Source organism: Chionomys nivalis, chromosome 1 (assembly GCF_950005125.1).
Source record: "Chionomys nivalis chromosome 1, mChiNiv1.1, whole genome shotgun sequence".
Lineage (NCBI taxonomy): Eukaryota > Metazoa > Chordata > Mammalia > Rodentia > Cricetidae > Chionomys > Chionomys nivalis.
Window position 1 is genome coordinate 105,381,015 of NC_080086.1, and position 17,340 is coordinate 105,398,354.

At 49.4% G+C, this 17,340-nt stretch overlaps 1 protein-coding gene across 3 annotated transcripts in view; it reads right to left on the bottom strand.

Moving 5' to 3' along the window:
- Nucleotides 1–7,429: 7,429 nt before the first annotated feature.
- The window catches only part of Rnf144a (ring finger protein 144A), a 125,045-nt gene continuing 115,134 nt past the window's right edge, over nucleotides 7,430–17,340 (bottom strand). For all 3 annotated transcript variants that reach the window (XM_057784547.1, XM_057784539.1, XM_057784531.1), the window contains one exon: nucleotides 7,430–11,610. In XM_057784547.1, coding sequence (XP_057640530.1) covers nucleotides 11,479–11,610 — 132 coding nt within the window. In that variant the 3' untranslated portion in view covers nucleotides 7,430–11,478. The remainder of the gene's footprint in view (nucleotides 11,611–17,340) is intronic.

Consider the following 17,340-nt stretch of genomic DNA (forward strand, 5'->3'; position numbering starts at 1 on the left):
CCCTGGTTACTCAGCATACACATTCCTATTGTATTTAGGACATTTCATTTTGTTGTTGTTGTTGCATAAAAGCTGCTTCCTCTCTGGCATCCATATACTTCTTCTTCATCCAGCCATTTGAATGCATACAGTGTCCTTAGCCTTCCTCTTCCCACCGTTTCTCAAATACCAGTCTCTGGCTTCTAGTCTCTTCCAAGAAGATGAGTTTGACAAGATCATCAACACATTCCTTAACATAAGAGATAATGGGTGCTTTCAACAAGTCCCCACAGGGGCATCCTCTGTGACATTAGTTGAGAGTCCAGAACTTTGCCCAGTGTTTTATTTTCCACATATAGTGTCACCGTCCACAACTCAAGACTTCTGAGAATCACGGACTCCTCTTGTACTTGTCCATCAGTGTTCTTCCTCGAGCTTAGTCCTTGCTGGTAACAGCTCCTTGTGCACACCTCCTCCTGTTCTGTGCACACCTGCTCCTGTCCTGTGCACACCTGCTCCTGTCCTGTGCACACCTGCTCCTGTCCTGTGCACACCTGCTCCTGTCCTGTGCACACCTCCTCCTGTCATGTGCACACCTGCTCCTGTCCTGTGCACACATGCTCCTGTCCTGTGCACATACGCTTCTGTCCTGTGCACATACGCTTCTGTCCTGTGCACACCTCCTCCTTCCTGTGCACACCTCCTCCTTCCTGTGCACACCTCCTCCTGTCCTGTGCACACCACACCTCCTCCTGTCCTGTGCACACATGCTCCTGTCCTGTGCACACATGCTCCTGTCCTGTGCACACATGCTCCTGTCCTGTGCACACATGCTCCTGTCCTGTGCACACATGCTCCTGTCCTGTGAACATATGCTCCTGTCCTGTGCACACATGCTCCTGTCCTGTGCACACATGCTCCTGTCCTGTGCACACATGCTTCTGTCCTGTGCACACATACTCCTGTCCTGTGCACACTTGCTCCTGTCCTGTGCACACATACTTCTGTCCTGTGCACACCTCCTCCTGTCCTGTGCACACCTGCTCCTGTCCTGTGCACACCTGCTCCTGTCCTGTGCACACCTGCTCCTGTCCTGTGCACACCTGCTCCTGTCCTGTGCACACCTGCTCCTGTCATGTGCACACCTCCTCCTGTCCTGTGCACACCTGCTCCTGTCCTGTGCACACATGCTCCTGTCCTGTGCACATACGCTTCTGTCCTGTGCACACATGCTCCTGTCCTGTGCACATACGCTTCTGTCCTGTGCACACATGCTCCTGTCCTGTGCACACCTCCTCCTTCCTGTGCACACCTCCTCCTGTCCTGTGCACACCACACCTCCTCCTGTCCTGTGCACACCTCCTCCTGTCCTGTGCACATATGCTTGTCCTGTGCACACATGCTCCTGTCCTGTGCACACATGCTTCTGTCCTGTGCACACCTCCTCCTGTCCTGTGCACACCTCCTCCTGCCCTGTGCACACCTGCTCCTGTCCTGTGCACACCTGCTCTTGCTCTCTCTCCTGCACACTTCCTCCCGCTGCTCTCTCTTATGCACACCTCTTGCACTCTCTCTTGCACACCTCCTCCTCCTGCTGCTCTCTCTTATGCACACCTCTTCCTCTCTCTTGCACAGCTGCCATACCCTCTTAGCTTCTCTATCTCTGCCTGACACTCAGCTCACTTCTCCTTCAGCCTGTGGGGCTGGAAAGATGATCCATGGGCCTCACTGAGGATCCACACAGGACACACGGGGAACCAGCAGGTCCCTATCAGCCCTGAGTCTGTGGTAGGATGAGAAGAGCTGGGGAAATGACTGCACCTGGCACAGAGTTCCTCATTCCCATGGAGTAGAGATGCTGAGGCACAGGTGCCAGGCCCTTCCTCTTCCGTCTGAGTCCTTCCCCCCACCACATTCCGCCATCTCGATGACAGTGTGGGCACAAACCTGACACAGCTTAGCCTTCCTGCCTGTGTTCTTGGGCCACCATGGGCTTTTAGGCCCCTCCTCTTACAGACACAATGACTTTGCTGAGACTGAAAACACTCTTCCTGTTTCTTCCTTGCCACCCCCAAATATCCAGAAGACTTTAGTGTAATTGATTTCCCAGATACATCTAGGATTGATTGATGGCACTCCTTCTTCCCACAATCTTTGCAACAGAACTTCATGGCAGATTCCACCGAGATGCAAAGTGTAGACACCCCACGACCACCGCCATCCTGCTCCTTGACTCTTGACTGGTTCTGAGATCCATTTTGGCAAAAGGACAAAAATAAGACACTGCCATCAATAAGAACAACAGAAACAGAAGAATTAAAATATGAAACGCAAGCCCAGGGCGAGAGTTACTTGCCGTTCTCTGCTCTTTTTTAGAAACTTTGTCCTGGCTGCCCCAAGGTAGGAAGCATAACTAGCTCAGACCACACGAGGCTCAGGTCAAGAAGAGTCCCCAGATTCTATGAGTTGAACCAAAGTCCCCACTAGCTCAACAGTCGTCCCATGCCACCACCTGCATGCCAGTCATCCAGCTCACGGCTAGAACCCCCAGGTTACTGTTAGGTTAATGTGGTGCCCACAAATGGTGGTGCCACTGACAATGTTGTGAATGACAGCCTGGGTGGGCTTAGCTCAGGCTGGATTCTAACCTGGTCAATGGAACTGCTAGATAAGCAAAAGCCTAAGCCAGTGTCCCTCAGAAACGTGTGACATGGGTTCCTGCTTGTCAGGAAGAGCCATTTCATTTTTCTGCTCCGACAGCCAGCTGCAGCTACCTGTGCCAATGGGGTATCGAGTTCCCTATTAACATATATCTAAGTCCCTTTGCTTCTCCGGCTGGCACCCTCTGCACCCCCACAACCTGCTTTCTTAAAACCGTCAAGGCTTTCCCCGCCTTTTTCTAGCCTCTCTGTTCCCTGAGAGGTAGCCATGGGAGCTTTGAATTTCCCCAGATAAACCTTTTTTTTTCCCTGTATGTGGCATGGTCCAGTTCAGAGGCTTTACTCCCTCTTCTCTTACAGGTACTGCTAGACCAGTGGTTCTCAACCTGAGGGAGGCAACCACTGGAAAACAGGTATCCCAATGGTCTTCGGAACCGAGGCACCACTCAGGTGCAAAAGTAAAGTTATGCAGTAGCAAGCAAGCAAGAAATTTATGGTTGGGGGTTCCTAAGATCCTGGAGAGCATGTTTTCCAATCGGCATGAGCCACAGGGTGAGAACTGATACACTAAACTGTGGGGGATGAAAGATGCTTATCAAACCCTGGGGTTTGGAGCCATGCTTCATTTATTAGTAGCTATCTGACCTCTTTCTTTATACATCAGAGTAAGATGGGAAAGAAACAATGACATCATGCATGTTCTATTAAACATTTGATGGGATTGGAGCGATGGGCTCAGTGGTCGACAGCACTTTTTGCTCTTGTAGAAGATCCAGGGTCAGCTCCCAGCATCTACATGGAATGTGCAACCATCTGTAACTCTAGCTCCAGGGGTTCCAATGCCTTCTTCACCTTCAGGGGCAGCACACATGCACATGGTGCATATACATACATGTAGGGATATACTTATATGCATAAAATGCATACATCTTTAAGATACATGATATTTGCTAAGAACTCCCTTTCAGGTAGAAGAGCACACACATGCAGTAGGCACTCCACTAAGTGCCAGACACGCCTTCCTCCCAACCGCCCATATTCCAGCAATGTTCTTCATTCTTGGATGATCCAGGGAGCGATGCAAGAGGAAGAAGCCATAGGCCTCAGCACCGGGCCTCAATCATGAGCTCCACAGAGCGGAGGTGCCTAAATGTGCCAAGAGTCCATGGATCCTGGCAGCGGGGGTGCCAACCTTCAGCGGCACTCGTAAACTGGCTGCTTGGTAATGGAATTCCACCTTGGCATGGAGCGTTGCCGATCGATGCGGGAGATAAGCCTGTCTTCAGGAAAGCCTTGGCTGGGGTTTTTATTTTGTTCATCTTGGAAGAAAAAGCCATCATCAACCTCACCGCGTGCTTGGCTCCCTCAGGCTGCCTCGGAAAAATGATTAATTGCTCTCTCCATAATACAAGCCTTCCAGGAACAATAGAAGCGGTTACTATGGGCTATTCATACACATTCAGCTGAAGCCTGGTGGGAAGCTAAGCTCCCTTCAGGGTTTCATGCTGACACTGGCAACCATAAACCAACTTAGAGGCAGGAACCAGGCACAATAATATTGACGTGAACAGAGCGGTGAACGCGCCATGCTCCCCAATTTGCTTGGATGTTGATGGTTAATTTGGACTTAAGGGTGAAGGTGCAGCCTGAAAAGATGGTAACATTTTCCCACCTGTGACTCTGGCAGGGGGAAGTGGTCAAGGATAACGAGGGTAGAATCACCGATGGCATCACAACAGATTTGTGTCCCCGCTGATCCCACCGGTTCCATCTAGCTTCTCAGAAACCGTTTGTGCCTCCTTCTCTGAGACACTATGGAAACCGAAGGGGTCAACTCCGGAGCCTTCTGCTCACAGTTTCAGAAGGAAAATGGACACATGTGGAAGCCACTGCAATTCCACACAAGTGCCAAACAGCACTCCTGCGCATGAGGAGGAGGAGGGATGGGCAGACGCTGGTGAGGGTGAGGTCCTGGTGCTGTCCTGGGAGGTCCTGGAATCTTTAGGAGATGGAACTCGGCTGTAGATAGTGGGCCAGTGTGGGGATGGGTGATAGCTGGGTCTGGTTCTTGGTCTATCCACGGTATACAGAGTCTTAGATGTAGGCTCGCACCGCTGTAAGCCTAGCCACGGCAGTGGATCCTGTCACCCCTCCTTGTCATAAGCAAACCTAAAACGTGAACCCGATTTTTACATGTTTCCTGAGCTTTTCTTTCTTGCACCTATAAGCATAGATATGAGGCAAGAGGATTTGGGGGGAGGGAACTTCAGGCCTTTGCCAGGACTCAAGTCAAATTCCAATGGAGAGAAGATAGAAAATTCTTGTGTATTTGGGGAACATAGTGCAGAGGCCAGACAACATATTCAGGTGATCCAGAGATGTAGCCCACACTCTGCCTTCCTGCTTCTCCCTCTCCTAGGGGACAGATACACTGCTTGCCACTTTGTCCTTCCCCATGGGCTGCAGGTCATCCTGGACAATACATGGGTAAGAGGGTCTGTTTGGGAGGGTCTTAGAGGTGAAGAACGTGATTGGGTCACCCAGGCGCATGGAGGTCTTCAAGGGCTTTCAGCAGAAGTGAAAGAGCCTTGAGGAGATCCTAAGAACGGGGCGTGGGGGGGGGAGTTGCAAGGAAGCCAAGGTGCATCCACAAGAAACAGAATAGGACCTGACCAGTCAACATCATGCACAGCTTCCAAAGTGCACCCATATGTGATGGTTCTAGTATATCGATTCTTCAGTGATGAATACGGGCGACACCCCGTGTTTGACATTACCAAACGTCCTGTTGACTCGTGCCTGGCATAGGAATGCCATGTCGGGTCTGCCTTCCTTTAAGCTCTCTGGGCTTTCCCCACAATATGGGCCCTCTGCAGGTGCATGTGTGGTTATTTTGCCAAGCGGAAACTTGCTTTGTTGTAACTTTCCCTCTGGGGTGGGGGCGGGGGTCTCTTTTCATTGTCTCTCTCTCCTAATTGGTATTTGTTATAACTCCAAGTTTAGTCTCATCTGCAAGCTTCATCACGGCTCTGATTGCTCCTTTGTCGTTAATAAAAACCTTGGGTGATTATTTACCATCCATTGTGTGCTCACAATGCCTTAGGAGTTCTGCAGAGGAGCGCATCCCGCTCCGGGCAACCTCGTGTTCTCGGCCCTGAAAGGTTTTCCTCAAATAGCTGAGCACAATTGGGTTTTTGTCCCTTTGTGGATTCCCAAATGAGTTATGATTAAGGATCTGTGTGCTGGGTAGACTTTGCAAGCCAAATCCCCACAGAGTCTCTCATGGGAGGCAGTCTACCTGCCTAACCTGGAGTCCATCATCTGCTGTAAACAGAAGTTAAGAATTTGTTACCTGGGGGTCGGGGGTATGGTTCAGCCTGTACAGTGCCCATTGTTACAAGTATGAGAACCTGAGTTCAGATCCCCAGCACCCACACAAAGGCCAGACACAGGAGCCTGTGTCTATAAGTGTTATGGGACAGAGATAAGAGGCCCCAGTTCATTGGTCCACCAGCTTAGCGTAATCAATGAGCTCTATATGTGATTGGCTGTGCAGCGTTCTGTGCACCGCACTGCCAGCTAAAGGCAGAATTACATTTCCTTAAGATATGCCAAGCGATGAACCCAGGAACCCATGAGCGTATGTGACCTTATCAGCAAATAGGGTCTCTCTGATGGTCAAGTTGAGTTTCTCAGTGTGGCCCTCAATGTCAATCACAGGTGCCCGGGGTGGGGTGAGCAGGCACCGGGTGAAGATGGAGGCAGAATATGGTGATAGATAGGGACACCGAAGAAGGCCAAGACCTGTCAGATGCTACAACCGCAAGGAAGCAGAGATGTGTGCGCCTTCCTTACAGCCCTCAGAAGGTTCCAGGGCACTTTTATCTGGGCTTCCCATCTGCTCCTCCACAGAGTCTGCCGTCGTTAGCCCACACTGTCAACTTGTGGATGAAGAAACATTATGAAGTCGTTAGGGAAGCACACCTTTGAGGGTGTCTATGAAGGCATTTCCACAGGTTAAGAGGAAAAGTTCCACCCTGAATGAGGAAGTCAGGATCTCATGGGCTGGTGTGATGGTCAATCTTCACGGACTTACCATGGAAACTGACCTCTGGGTGTGTCTATGAGGGTGTTTTTATCAGGATTTAACTAAAAAGGCAGGATTCACCGTGAATGTGGGCCATGAACCAAATTTTTGGAGAAAGCTAGCTAAGCATCAGCATCCTCCCTCACCTCCCTTCCCACCCCAACCCCACCAGCTGACTGTGGGTAGATGTCATGTGACCAGCTGCCCCACACTCCTGTTGACGAAGCCCTCAAACTGTGAGTTGGAAGAAATCCTTCCCCACCCTACATTGCTTTTGTTGGGATCTTGTTACAGCAACTGACACAGCTGAGATCCAAGAACGAAGGAAAAAGGAGCAGGAAAATTAAGCGAGGGCCAGCAGCTCCCTCTCTTGCCCGCGACTTGGTTGAGATGTAAAGAGTCTCAGCCACAGGCCTATGGTGTCATGGACTCTGCCCTCCATTCCTCACTGTAAAAGACTGGCACCCTCTCCAACCAGGAGCTGAAAGAAGTCGTTAGTGGCTTCTATTTTGTCATAGTAAAGAACAGTCTCCAAATACAGATGCTGTGTTCCAAGTGGCAAGATCCCCTCTCTCCCTCCTTGCCTCCCCTTCCTCCTCCCACCTCCCGCCGTTCACACCACCCAATCTTCAGGTCAGTCAGCGAAGCAGTTACAAAAGATGGAGCCAGGCGGGAGTATACAAAAATTTACCTGTATTCCAGCCAAAATATCTTTAAAAAGAAATCCCTTCGAAAGGGGAGACAGACGACGTAAGACGCAATACATTTAAAATATGTATTGAAATTATAAATCCAATGTGTCCATAGGGTTCTAAAGTACAAATCACAACATGGAAAGGCATTCAAACAGCTCTTACACGTCACAGTGTTAGTGGTACCAAGTGTACTCACGTTTCAAAACCACAAACGCAATTTTCTCATATATAATTTTTTTGTTTGTTTGCTTGCTTGTTTGGTCTTACTGTAACCACTCATCAAATACAGAATGCATACGTGTGCACGTGCGCATAACTGACACATGCATGTTTTTATACAAGACTAAAATACACTCGAGGCAAAATTAGCAAAGTCTCAAAGAAAAGTCAGGCACGTGGCACACAGCTACACCTAACTGGAGGGCCTTGGGATCTTGGAAGACAGGATTATACAAGCCAGGAGGGCTGGAGAGATTGTAGGGTTTTAACTGCCAAGAGTGGGCTCTCCTAATCATGGGGCATCAGCAACCATTTGAACATAAGCCCTTCCCTCCTGGTTGAGTTTTTTGGCGACAGTCAGTTATAATCTCTTTACCTCATTTAATTTCATAAGGGTTTGGGTTCATTGTGAGGGAGAAACAAGCTTTGGTATTTTTATTTTTTAAAGGAAACCGTCATGAAATTGTCTACATGCAAAGTGGTTTCCCTTGAAGATTTCATTGTGATTTACATATATATATTCACAGGTGTGTTTATTTATCTGTAGGAATCTGGGAAGTACACAAAATAAACCCTCCCTCCTTCTCTCCAGTCCCCTAATTTTTAAAGGCGACAAGGGAAACACTTCAAATTCATGAAATAACCTCTCCCTTTCCTAAGTCCAGTGGAAAAAAATAAATTCATCTTTAAGTCAGATGTTCAAGGCTGACAAGCCTTCCTCCCCAGGGGTTGTATTCAATGGGAAATCTGGCTAGGATCTTACACCTGTTTTATGGAACAATACACTGTAGAGAGGATTTGTTCTCTTCAAGATAGATACCAAAGTGGGGAAGGTGTTGCTTCCACAGTCTGAGCTACTCCCAGGTGGAGAGGCGGGCCATAATTCACGGAACCCAAATCTTTGTCCCCACAAGGAGCTGGTTCTCTGTCCTCCATGAACACGGATCATGCCTGCCTCTGAGGGCATCACCCTGGGGAGTCTATGAAGCCATGGGCTGCAGGGCTGAGCTTGGCAGGGATTAGCACACCCGGTAAGACAGTGGCAGGGTCAGCCACCCAATGCCTCAGATAACCCACAGGCCAGCAGGCCCTCAGTGGAGCCCTACTGGCCAAGCCCACAGCCTGTCACTAAGGGTCTCTTCCACAAGCTCAGGACTGAACAGTCTTCTTCCATCAAGAAAGTGGTCCATCTCAGTTCTGACCAACCACACTGAGCAACAGAAATGTTGCTATGGTCACAGAGCACTTCAGGCTATTCAGGACTCACAGCAAGACTAGTTGCATCTGGGGGAGGGGGCATCTTCACTGTTCCACGTGCATTTTACATCACACATGGTTCAAGCTGAGTGTCCATAATAAACAGGTGTGGAAGTCTCTACTAAAAGGACTCCCACAGGGAACAATGCAAGTCTATATATTTCAGTGTGATCTTGCTGGTGTTTCTAGAGGGAGTGGACGAGTTAGTTTTTATTACTAAATCCAACCGAGCAAGTATGCTTGATACAAAGGCTCACGGCAGACAGGGATCCTCTGTCCATACTTGGTCAGCCCCAGCATCCCTACGGCCCCTGCCTGCGTCCAATCATGTGCTTGGAAAGACCACTGTGGGCTGAAGTGTGAGTAGGTGGGGTCACAGAGGTGTGTGAACTTTCAGAAGTCTCCCAGATACAAGGTGACTCCATGTTTGATTAGGGAGCCTGAGCTGCGGTCTGGAAACACAGGCTGCTGCTCCTACCACAAGGATGAATGCCACCAAACAACGAGACAGACAGCTGTGGTCAAGGCAGGGTGGGAAGGACCATGGTCTTGTGAAGTCTGCCTGTGCACCCCTGGAACCAGGGCCCAGGCTGCCTGCCACCTCTGAGAAGCATTTTAAAGGGTGGTGGCCGGATGGTTTTGCACACAAATTCCAGGCCTGAGGTCTTGAATCCAGCCACAGACTCACATAAAATCGTCAGTCCTTTCCAGAAGAGCCAGGCCACCTTGCCCCTTGTTTCCAACCACAGAGGCTCAAGGCCAGGCTTCACGCAGAATAAAAGTCTCAGAGGTCACACCTGGCTAGTGAACTTTTCCATTTCAACTACAGGACGACTTTCTGAGCGTGGTTTTGATGTGGACTGAGCTTCTAAACGACGTTAGCTTAATAAAGAAAAATCAATACCAGCAGGAGAGAAGCCAGCGGTTGTACCACCTCACTCACCAACAGTTAAAAAGAAAGAAAATGAAGTCACTCCTGGACAGGCAGTGCCTGCTAGGACTTGACATTGGCCCGGAAGTGTAGAGTCACACAGACAGTCACTACGGAGGCCATGGGCTTGTGAGAACGAGGGCTGAGGTGACAGGACTCCGGGTTAGCTTTACTTCTTTGTAGGATGCTCGGTAAGCCTTTAGACCGCCGCCCCCCTGCAAACCTCTACACCCCCACCCTGCTCCTGGGGAGCGTGATGGGCTCTGAAAATCAATTCTGAAAGAAAGAACTCTCTCTGCTATTTTTGGAGTCAGCAGTGGAGTGCCTGGGTCTTACTATCTTACACTTGTTGACATGGAAACACACAGTCCCCAAGAAGGACCAAATCGCAAACTCACTCCCCTCAGCAGAATAATTAAGTGAAACAGAAGGGCCCTTCCTTCCTTCCTTCCTTCCTTCCTTCCTTCCTTCCTTCCTTCCTTCCTTCCTTCCTTCCATTCTTTCTTTATATGTTTTGTTTTTTTCCTAGCAAGAACACACTGGTTAACTACAGGGTTGGGCCTGTGTCCTAAGAGCCACATGGTTGTTCAAATTACTTAAAACATCTGAACACTGCAAAGACTTCAGAGCATTTCCACCCAACTTCTCAGGGTTGCCCAGGGAGGGATGGTGCTAACCCTCCTCGTCGCCTCACCAATCTGCAAAGTGGGGCAAGGAGTGGAAGCAGAGGCCTTCAGAGTAAAACACCTGGTTTGGAGATACTCCAAGGTGTTTGCTGCCACCTGGGAGAAGGAATGGGCCCTGTGAGCTGCACTGGAGGACAGGGGAGAGGGGCGGAGGGGCGTGATGTTAAGCTGGAGATGATCCCTTGAATGTGTTGGCATCTTCAAAGAAACCCGACAATAGGAGCCCATGTGGGTCACAGGACACAGCTCATGGCATTCAAACAGTCATGACAGCGGGTTCCAAGAGGAAACACAAAGTGGGCATAAGGCTTTCTGTAGCTCCTGGAAGAAGTGGTCAGGCCAGGAAAGTCAATTATCTATAACTTCATAAAATGTACATTTCAGAAAAGGCATAGGATGGTTTTGACGCACCTTGTTGATTTTCACTATCCAGTGGACAGAAGTGTGTGGGGGGGAAGCCTTCTAAAAAGGATTTTACTAAATGCCTTTAGGAGTAAAAACAGTTCACAAACAGATTTTCTCAAGTCAGATAATCAGGTGCTGGCTGAAGAGAGTCCTAAGTCTTGAAGACTTCTCCTGACCACACGATGCCATCTTGAAGCCAAGGCGTCCCTTCATCTGAGTGGGGCTCCTAAGCTCCTGCGGGACGTTCCCAGTCTATGGCCAGGGAGATGAAACCGCCTGATGAGCAGCTGATGCTACCTCAGGCCAGGTCTGCAGACACAGAAGAACCCTGCGGGATGCGCCCTACCCACTTCTGCCTTGCCTCCCCCACACCCTGGAGGAGACCACAACCGAGGCCTCTGCCCACTGGCTGATGTCATCCCTGAAATCTCTGCAGGAAGCCGGACACTGAAGCTCAATGGGGCACATAAGGCAAGAAACATGTTTAGTGAGGGAGGGGTAGAGGGGTAGGGAGCCACACGGCCCGAGGCAGGAATCTGTCCCAGCATCACGCCGTCCTTTAGGTGGGCAGCGGGTCATCGTCACCTTTACTGCACTTACACTTGCAGCAAAGTACAAAGGGTGTGGCCAGGAGCAAGAAAGGGGAGGCCACTAGGAGCAGGAGCCCAAATCCAGCAAAGATTCCCACCACCTAGAAGGGAAACAGAGAGGAGAGGTGAGGGCACTGGTTTGTAGTTCCATAGCTGAAGTTTAAGCTGGAGCACGGCCCACCATTCCATCCACACATCCAATCATGTTTCTTTCTCTCCATCCACAGGCCCACCATCCAGCCTGTCCATCCACATAGCTATCCATCCTCTGTATTCATCTAGTCAGCTCCCCTTCGTCTGCACCTTCATTCACACACTCATCCCTCCACCCTCCACAGAGCCACATGTGCATCCGTACACCATCTACATAGTCATGCATCCCCTCCACCCTTCCACGGAGCCACGCGTGCATCCAGACACCATCTACACAGTCATTCATCCCCTCCACGGAGCCACGCGTGCATCCGTATACCATCTACACAGTCATTCATCCCCTCCACCCCTCTACGGATCCACGCGTGCATCCGTACACCATCTACATGGTCATTCATCCCCTCCACCTCTCCATGGAGCCATGCGTGCATCCATACACCATCTACACAGTCATTCATCCCCTCCACGGAGCCACACGTACATCCAGTCACCATCTACACAGTCATTCATCCCCTCCACCTCTCCACGGAGCCATGTGTGCATCCAGACACCATCTACACAGTCATTCATCCCCTCCACCCCTCCACGGAGCCACGCGTACATCCATACACCATCTACACAGTCATTCATCCCCTCCATGGAGCCACGTGTGCATCCAGACACCATCTACACAGTCATTCATCCCCTCCACGGAGCCACATGTGCATCCATACACCATCTACATGGCCATTCATCCCCTCCACGGAGCCACATGTGCATCCAGACACCATCTACATGGTCATTCATCCCCTCCACGGAGCCACGCGTGCATCCATACACCATCTACACGGTCATTCATCCCCTCCACCCCTCCATGGAGCCACGTGTGCATCCAGACACCATCTACACGGTCATTAATCCATTACATCTTTAACCATCAGCCATGGACTCCTCTCTCTCCTTGTCTATCCAACCAACCATTGTTGCGTATACTTGTAGTCCTTTCTCGTCATGAATCCCACCCCATCCACTTTTCCATGTATTCAGCTAATTACTGATTTCTCCTCGCCCCCAAGCAATCATAATTTGGTAGACAATGGCTAGCTATTACAAATCCAAAGATACCCGACACTCCAGCAGAACACTGCCTAAGGCGAAGATTTCATTAGAACCTAATACAGGAAGTGGGTTAGTTCCAGTTAGAGGTCATCCAAGAAGCAGAGGCCTACCTTGTTAGAGGACAGGAAATGGCTGAGAAGACAAAGATGTCCAAATGGTTTAGTGTCTAAGAGGGCAAGGACAAGAACCTTCAAATGAGGGAACTAGCATGACAGGGACATGGGACATTACATTGAGCTACCCTCGCCTTTCTGGATTTTAAAACCTAACATGGACTGTTAAATATTTTTATTATTTTTAACATTTATTTATTTAGTTTTGTTTTTTTCCAGATAAAGGTGTGCACTGCCACTGTCCGGCTATATTTTGATTTTTTGAAAACTCGTTTTTACCCCCTCCTCTAGGAATAAAGCTCACATGAAGGCCTGCTGACATCTACACCAGCCAGTGGGGCTGTTTCAAATGAACCGGGTCTTCTTTTCCCTAGTCTTGCTTGGATCAACCACAGTTAGCCTTCTGAAAGCTGAATGTGGAGTTAGACTGCCACCTAGTGTTCAAAATGATAAATACATGACTTCTCCAAGTCTGTTTTCTCAACTTCAGAATTAACAAATAATCTCTAAGGCCCACTCTACAGTAAAGCATCAAACACACAGGAAGGAAAGAACTCCACTGGAATATTTCCGGGAAACAAAGCACACACATATATACATACAGCACAGTGCACGCATGCAGTGCACGCCCACACTTATAAATGTGATAGATACAAGACACCACAGTGCATTGATAACTAAGACGCTGAGCCTCATCCAAGAACCCCATTGGATAAGAATAATGCTGGAGGCAGGATTACACCAATCAGGTCAGGGGATGTGTGAAAATCACATGAAGACCATGGGAGCTGGAGAGATGTCTCAGCTCTTAGGAATGATGCTGCCCTTACAGAGAAATGACAGCGACAGGGGACTGGTCACTTCTCTGCCGCTTCTCTGGCCATTCAGGTTCTTACCAAAATATCTGACTCCCAAGCTTTTATTGATAAAGAATAATTAGATGAACGCATCAGGACATGATGGTCAGGCCCTGGAGCACACGGGGGATAGAGAGATGGGCCCAGGCTCCTGAGAGGTCACTACACACATGGTTACATCAGCATTGGAAAGCACTGAGGGCTGCCAGACAACATGCCTCCATGTGAGTTTGATAAGCCAATGCTGTTAGATCAGAACACAAGCTTGGTGACCATGTCAGAGAAATAGCACGTGGTCAACGGTCTTCCCAGAGAGTCCAGACTGCATTCAAACTTGGGAAGACCAAGTCCAAATCAAAGCTATAGAAAAGTGAGCGAGGTCCTTAGACTTCACTGAGGGAGCAAAACTAGGCCTAAGAAGATGGAGCCTCAGTGAGTCTCTGGATTAAATTCCAGTCCAGTATTCTCATTTTTAAAAGTTTATTTATCTGTGTGTACAATTGTGTGGGTGTGTGAACATGTGTGTATTGGCCAACGTTGGGTGTCTTCCTCAGTGGTACTCCAACTTTTTTATTTTTATTTTTTTGAGATAAGGTCTCTCCCTAAACGTGAACTCACAGATTTGACTAGACTGTGGCCAGCAACACCCTGTCTCCACTCCCCTGTAGTCTGCCCTGGGACCATAGGTACATGCCGCTGCATCCAGGTCTGCATGTTCTTATTTTACAGATGCGAAATCTATGACCCAATGTGCTTTTCCAATATTGTTCCAGCCTCAGACGCTCATTCTAGTGTCCGGCAGCTCTGCGGGAACCCCAGTCCTTCACCCAGGGGAGGGGGGTGGGCAACACATGGCTCATATCTTCTCATGCACAAGAGAATGCACAGTTGAAAACCGGTTGGCCCAATGGGCTGAACTGAGCTTCCTGGATGGACTAGACCGGAGTGGAAAAGTCTCTCTTTGCTGCTCATGGAGGAACGGGAGCTTGGACAGAACTCTCGCGGCAGACACTGTGTCCTGAAAGATGAGCTTTGCTCTAGTGAGGACTAAGAAAACGAGTGTCCAGCTCATCTGCACTTCAGCTTGAGTCTGAGATGGCAATGGAACAAAGCCAGTAGACACTACCCAGCTGTGGGGTTTATGCTAAACACTCAAAAGAAGGCTGGATGTTGGGCACATCTATCATCGTCAACTGAGGCTCAGTTACCTATAAACTCATAAGGGCTTTCCGAACAGTTAGCGCCAGAGCCGGCTCAGACACCACCATCACCTTAGGCTCCTATTGACCTCCACAGAAGTCCTTGCCAGAACAGATACATGTGTGCATGTGTGTGCGTGTGTGTGCATATGCATGCTCATGCATGTGTGCATCGTTTGTGTGTGTGCATGCATGTATGAGCATGTGCAAGCGTGTGCAAAACTTCGACAAGATAAGGGACTTTCTCATTCACAGCATGCAACTGTGTTGGAATGGAGAGAGCATTTGACAGTGGGGGCTGAGTGAAATGTAGCACGCAATGCTTTATACTCAGAAAACTGACAAAAACTAGCTGCAATGTCTCCAAGGAGCAAAGCCTCCACGTCTGCTAGAATGATGTTACAAAACTTTATAACAAATAAAAGTAAGGAAGCAGGAACCCACAAAATCACCATACACCAAGGACAACACCCTCAAACACTGTGGTCACAGTTTGCTAGACTTGATGTTGACCGTAAATGCCACAGAGTTCTGAGTTGAGCAGGACCCCCAGCCACAGACAGAACCATTCCCGGAATCCCGACTCTCATGAAGTTCTCTGCAGTGGCTTTGTCTGTGGCAACGGAAGTCATCTGACCCGTTTGCAGGGTGGGTGGGTCAATGTCAGGACTTTAGTTGGTGCAGAAGTAGACAGTGGGTGCTGAGATGCCCATCAGGATAACAGAGTATCGCATGTGCCTACCTGCGGGAGCCTGTCAAATCCAAGTCAAAAGCCCCAGCTTAAGACTTAAGACATGCTATGTCCAGGGTGCTTTAGAGACAAGACTATGTGGGAGACAAGACTGGAGCAGGTTTTTGAAATGGATGGGAGGGATGTGTGTGGGAGAGAGGAGCAGGAGGGGGCCTCGGGCTGTTGTGAGGCTTCTGGCCTGCTTTGTAGAGGGGGGGATGATGCTACGTGTGATACGGAGATCTTTAAATGAGACCGTGGAGCATTTTCTCCTGGGGCTCTAAAACTTGTGGGTATCCAGGGTCAGCCTTAGCCTATGCCACGGTGCCCACTCTCTCCCTTCCCAGGTCACGTCTGATCCCGTTACCATCAGATACATTCCATATGCAGAGAGATGCTGATTCACCAAATTGAGTGGCGGCCCATACCTTCTCCTCCTCCAAAGTGACTTTGCTTTAAGTTACAGCTTTCAGCACATGTGGTCTTATAAAGCCACCCCCACTCCTACTCCTGCCTCATTCTGTTCTGTTACAGTCTTCCAGCCTGGATTATCAACAGGTTACATCCTTGCTTTCCCTTCTCACATTGCCTTGCAATATTCTGAGGACCCCCAGATTCTAGCCTGTGAACCGGCTCAGTTAGAATGTGCCCAGGTGCTGGATTTTGTCCAAAGCATCACCACTGGGAAGGTGTGGCTGCCAGGACAGCAGCCAGCTAGGACGGCAGCAGATAGGACTTGAGAAGCATGAGACCAGGCAGAGGAAGCAGAAGCGATCTCTTCGATGGACCGGTTTCCGAAAGGTGGACAGAGGAGTGTGTGGGCCTCTGGAGAGCACCGACGTCCTCTCCAGCCACTCTGTGTATGTCACACTTGACACCACATCTGTCGCTGGGGCTTGTCTGTCTCTCCAGGTGTTCAGAACCCACAACCTCTTTATCGGCTCACCAGGAACAGACCCTGCAGAGTCAGAACAAAGACCACGACCACCCTATCTCCAACATGCTACACATCCAGGAAGCAGCTGAAGGAAGGAGGATGGGGACACTGTCACAAAGCCACACTTAAAGGTCCATACTTTGCTTCATCTGATGACTGTTTTTGAAGTATGTCTCTACTCCGGGAACAGGACCAGGGCATTGAGGTTACACGGATAAGCAAACCCTTGCATCAAGGACAGGCTGACGTCCCACGAGAGGAAAGACAGATGCAGCATCCAGAAAGAAAAGCATATGTGGGAGCAACAGGAATGATGGAATGGCAGCCTATTCCCGAGGGATGGATGGTGATGTCATGTTATTCAAGTCGGAACTAAGGCCTAAACGAGCTGCACGGAGTACAGGTGGAATCTCAGAGCCAGGTGTGGGCAGGAAACAGAGATCCATGGGTAATGAAGACCCGTTGTAATAGGAGCGGAGGGCTGTGTTCCTGCCGCCCCAGCTCCTGGCCACCTAGCTAGCTTATGCCCCGAAATAACAACACACAAATTGTATTCTTTTAAACACTGCTTTGCCCATTAGTTTTAACCTCTTATTGGCTAGCTCTTCCATATTGATCTAACCCATTTCTAATATTCTGTGTAGCACCACGAGCTGGCTTACCAGGAAAGATCTTACCCTGCGTCTGTCTGGAGTGGGAGAATCATGGCGACTCATTGACTCGGCTTCTTTCTCCCTGCATTCT